This window comes from Gracilinanus agilis, unplaced genomic scaffold (assembly GCF_016433145.1).
Source record: "Gracilinanus agilis isolate LMUSP501 unplaced genomic scaffold, AgileGrace unplaced_scaffold41618, whole genome shotgun sequence".
In the NCBI taxonomy this organism is placed as follows: Eukaryota; Metazoa; Chordata; class Mammalia; order Didelphimorphia; family Didelphidae; genus Gracilinanus; species Gracilinanus agilis.
Window position 1 is genome coordinate 509 of NW_025375376.1, and position 4,925 is coordinate 5,433.

At 51.9% G+C, this 4,925-nt stretch overlaps 1 protein-coding gene across 1 annotated transcript; it reads left to right on the forward strand.

The window, feature by feature from the left end:
• Positions 1-360: 360 nt before the first annotated feature.
• On the forward strand, positions 361-4,629 carry LOC123255242 (hexokinase HKDC1-like). Its single transcript, XM_044684081.1, has 4 exons — positions 361-508; positions 3,562-3,724; positions 3,970-4,011; positions 4,603-4,629. Exons 1-3 carry the CDS (start codon positions 446-448, stop codon positions 4,008-4,010), a joined length of 267 nt encoding a protein of 88 aa, XP_044540016.1. The 5' UTR covers positions 361-445; the 3' UTR covers position 4,011; positions 4,603-4,629.
• Positions 4,630-4,925: the final 296 nt, after the last annotated feature.

Sequence of the window (4,925 nt, forward strand, 5' to 3'; positions counted from 1 at the left end):
GGCTCGGAGGACTGCGGCTCCCTCTCCCTGCCCGGCGCTCCCTCCTCCAACTCCGGCCAAGGGAGGAGCGAGCCTGCGTAGCAATTAGATTGAGTGGCCAAAAAACCTCATTAAGAATGGTCCATCGGCAGATCCGAGCCCCAGCCCTGAGCCCCGAGCCCGACGCGCTCACACGCACACGCTCACACTCGCGCACACACACTCACGCTCACACACACACACACTCACGCTCACACACTCACACTTCCCCCCACCCCTCGCCCAAGACCTGCCGGCGCCTTCCTTCAGACAATAGAAAGTGTGACGAAGGAGGGAGGCAGGGCGGGCGGGAGATCAAGGCAAAGTTTAATCATTGAACCCTTCGGGCAGGCAGCCTCAGATCGCGCTCCGCCGCACCCCGCTGCTCCCCGCCGCTCCCCCCTGCTCTCTCCTGGGGCTCGCCACAATGTTCGCCGTCCACTTGCTGGCTTTCTATTTCACGAAGCTGAAAGAAGATCAGATTAAGAAGGTCAGGTCTGGGGGCCGCGAGGGGGAGCCCCGGGGTTTGGGGAGATGCTGGGGGGGGGGGGCGGCCCAGGCTGCCGGAGGCTCCTGCTCACAGGAATGGGGAGGGGACCCGGAGCAGGATCGGGGCGAGCAGCCCAGGCGCCCCTGCTCTTCCCCTCCCTGCTTGGGGCCAGGCGTCCCAGGATATTAAATTTAGGGCTGGGAGGGGCCCGGGGCGCCATCTTGATGGAGACCCATATTTTACAATGGGGAAACTGAGGCTCTGAAAGGTTGGCTGTCGACAGAAGGACCATAAGGCATGGGAAGGAGAGGTGAGATTTGAACCCAGGTTCTTTGACCAGAAAGACCTTTCCCACCCCGCCCACCGCCCCTTGTTTTCATGAAACTCTCTCATTTGGCCAATATTCAGGAAAGCCTTAGAGAGCATCGTTCTTGGCTTGTGATTATTTTCTTGGGATGTTTTATTAGAAAAATCAGTTTATTCATTGCCTCAAGAAACCCTCTCCCAGCGATGTCTTGCCATCTGGGCGAGTCCCTGAACCTTGCTCAGCCTCTGTTTCCTGATCCATAAAATGGGGAGATGGCCTTGGAAGGCCCTGTCGGCGCTCAGTGGATGATTCTAGACTTGCCATCTCCAAGGCCCAGGCCAAGTTTCTTCTGCAAAGGGACCCCCTTTCTTGGGGGTCCCTTTGCAGGCTTTCCCTTCAGGGGTTCCGAGGGGCTCTCCTGTCTGCTTCATAGGTGGAGAGAGCCATTGGGAAGGGAGGGGGTGATGGCCAAGGCCCCCCCATGGCCTCACTTTGTCCAGGGAAAGAGCCCCAGGACCCTGAGCATCCTGATTCATTAAACCGATGCCTGTGCTCAGCACTTGATGGATGGGCACAGGAAAGGGGGGGAGGTCTTGACTCTCACTTGAGCCATTTAATGTCAAAAGGAAAAGAAGATGGCTGGAGCTCCAAGATAGATGGGCTGTGGAATTAAAAAACATTTTTTAAAAAATTTAATTAAAATTAGAATTAAAAAAATTTTAATTCTAAAAAATGTATAATTATAAATATATAAATTACCAAAAAATTTTAATTATAAAATCAGACGCACTTGGCAAATGCAAATATCTAAAATCTGAGCTATTATATGTGGAAATATAATAAAAATAAATAATAAATAATATTTATCTATTTCTATATATTTCCATATTTATATAAATAGAAGCCTATTTCTATCAGACAGGTCAGCTTGTATTTGTTTCTATTTGTTTGTTCCTGGGGCCAGGCTCCGCTAGCCATCCTGCTTGGGAATGAATCTCCCCTTCCCTTCCCCTTAGATTCTCTAATATTATTTAGTCCCTCCATAGTAATTCTCTCTCCCTTTTTTATTTTAAACCTTCACCTTCCATCTTAGAATCATACTGTGGATGGGTTCCAAGGCAGAAGGGCAGTCAGGGCAGGGCCATGGAGGTGAAGTGACTTGCCCAGGGTCACCCAGCTAGGCAGTGTCTGAGGCCAAATTTAAACCCAGGACCTTCCTGTTTCTGGTCTAGGTTCCCCATCCCTGTAGTTATTCTTTGTCACTTGGACTGACCCTTCGGGATCCGTTGCCCCCCGACGGTAAAAGTTCTGTGTCTCTGTTGTCCTCGAGCTCGTGGGTCTGTTTCCCTTTAACAAGTACTAAGTGGGGGGTGGCCGTCTCTGGCCAGCTTCCTGTCCGTCCCCTGGAGGGTGGGATGGCCGGCTTCTAAGCTCTGGGCACCGGGCAGCGCCGTTCCCAGGCCAGCCTCCCCGGGGGCCCTCTCCTTGGGTCTCGTGCTTCATGAGTCATGGCAGAAGCAGGCTCGGCATTCTCAGAGACAATGGCATCATTCTCTGCCCGCAGTGCGTGGCTTGGCACAGAGGAAGCCCCTAATTCAGGCCTTTTTCCCTCATGCCTTTCCTGTTTGGGTTTGAGGCACCCCCTTTGGGTTTCCTTACTATTGGATCATCGCCAGAACGTTCCAAAGACCCGCCATGACGGCTGGCGCATCCGAGCAGTGGGCAGACTTTGGGGCCCTTTGCATTCATTTTCTTCCTTTTTCCCAGTCCTTCCTTTCTGTCTTAGAGACAATTCTAAGACAGAAGGAGGAGGACCAGGCCATCAGGGTGAAATGACTTGCCCAAGGTCTCCCCACTAAGGAATCTATTTGAACCTGGGTTTTCCTGATGCCAAGCCTGGCATCGACCTACTAGCTGCCCCACATGGCATTCATGTTCTCATTTTTAAGCCCCATAACAGCCTTGGGTGGGAGACGTGATGATTATTCCATTTTTTCAGGTGAGGAAACAGGCCAAAAGGGGAAAAAAGTAATATACAGTGAGGCAGGGTCAGAGGCAGAATTTGAATTCAGGTCTTCCTGACTAAACACCCTCCACTTGGCAGATGCCTACGCTATGCCAGGCCACGGAAAGCCAAAGCTCTGGGCACGATGCATGAGCCCTAATGTAGTCTTTGGAAGGGGCAGCTCATGGGTGTCCCCGTAGATCCTGAGGTCTCTGTTCTTGGGAGATGGTGGGTGGCGGGGAAAGGGGAGTGGGGACAGGTTTGAAACCTTCACTAAGCATTTATGAAGCCCTGTGCTAGGGTCTAGGGGTACATGGGCCAGCCCTCCACTAGCATGGGCACAGGAAGGGGCCCAGAAGCAAAAGAAGGGGGGACCGAGTCAGGCAGAGCCCAGAGAGAGAGCTGTACCACCCTAGAGGTCCAGAGAGAATGGCCAGGATGAGCCCAGCTCTGGTCAGGCTTTGGGGATCCCCCTTGCTTGGAGTTGGCAGCCCCAGGCACTGGGGGGTGCCTCGCCCAGGCTGGGAGCTCATCCGTCATGGAGTGATTGAGCCTCCTGGGCTGAACCTAACAGGGCAGAATCTGGGGAAAACCTAATTATCCTTCCCTTGTTACCCTCTAAGGGCTGAGAGGATCATCACTAATAAATCCTGAAAGTCCCTCCTTGGGGCTGCTTGGGGGGCCGCTTAGGAGGCACCTGGGGGGGGGGCAGCTGGGGAGTCTTCTTGGTGTCCCTTGCAGGTAGACAGATTTCTATATCACCTTCGGCTCTCGGATGACACCCTCCTGGACATCATGACCCGCTTCCGCACCGAGATGGAGAAGGGTCTGGGGAAGGACACCAACCCCACGGCCTGTGTAAAGATGCTGCCCACTTTCGTCAGGGCCATCCCAGATGGCTCAGGTGAGTGCTTACTCCTGGCGAGCTGGGCTGGGGAGTGGAGGGTGTAGATGGGAAGTGGGATGCGTCAGACAGGGCATGTGGGGAATGTAGGACTTGAAGCTGGCCTCAGAGATCCTCTCCCTGAAGCCCCACAGTACAGATCAGGAAGCAGAGGCCCAGAGGAAATGGCATGACTTCTCCAAGGGTAGACAGTGAAGGAGTAACCTATCTGCCATTCGAACTCTGGCTCTCTGTTCCCAATGTAGGCATCCTTGTGCAAAATGCTATGTTGACTCTCGGTGCATAGTGTAAGTAAATGCTTAAAATGACCTTTTACCCATCCATCCATCCATCCATCCATCCATCCATCCATCCATCCATCCATTCATCCATTCATCCATCCACCCACTCCATCCATCCATCCATTCGTTCATCCATCCATTCATCCATTCATCCATCCACCCACTCCATCCATCCATCCATCCATTCATCCATCCATTCATCCATCTAACCATTCCATCCATCCATCCATTCATTCATCCACCCACTCCATCCATTCATTCATCCACCCACTCCATCCATTCATTCATCCACCCACTCCATCCATTCATTCATCCATCCATCATCCATCTATCCATCCATTCATCCATCCATCATCCATCCATTCATCCATCCATCCATCCATCCATCCACCTACTCCATCCATCCATCCATTCATCCATTCATCCATCCATCCACCAAATCCATCCATCCATTCATCCACCTACTCCATCCATCCATCCATCATCCATCATCCATTCATCCACTCACTCCATCCATCCATCCATCCAACCATTCATTCATTTATTGCTGGCCAAAGCCTAGGCTTCTCAATTTAAGTGGAGAACTTTTTTGAACAGAGAATAAACGGAGGTATAAAGAGAACGATGAGGAGGATGATAAAAAGCATTGATAGAGTCCTTCAAGATTCACAAGGAACTTTACAACTACCTGGGAGGTGGTCGCTGCTGTCCTAACCTCCATTTTACAGATGGAGAAATTGAGGCATACAGCAAATACATGACTTTAAGTCTTTCCTGTACGAAACCACAAAGACAAAATGGGAGACAGTCTCTACTGCCAGGAGCTGATGCTCTGCTGAGGGCACGCCGGGCTCTGGACATCCTGGGCTTGGCTGTCACAATGCCCATAAACCTGGGCCAGGCCCAGAACTTCTGTCCAA

What these genes read in the sequence shown, in the direction of transcription:
- LOC123255242 (XM_044684081.1), top strand. Translation starts at nt 446, where the DNA reads ATGTTCGCCGTCCACTTGCTGGCTTTCTATTTCACGAAGCTGAAAGAA. An exon ending in AAGAAGATCAGATTAAGAAG is followed by an intron (nt 509 to 3,561) that starts GTCAGGTCTGGG and finishes TGTCCCTTGCAG; the next exon opens with GTAGACAGATTTCTATATCA. An exon ending in GGCCATCCCAGATGGCTCAG is followed by an intron (nt 3,725 to 3,969) that starts GTGAGTGCTTAC and finishes TTCCCAATGTAG; the next exon opens with GCATCCTTGTGCAAAATGCT.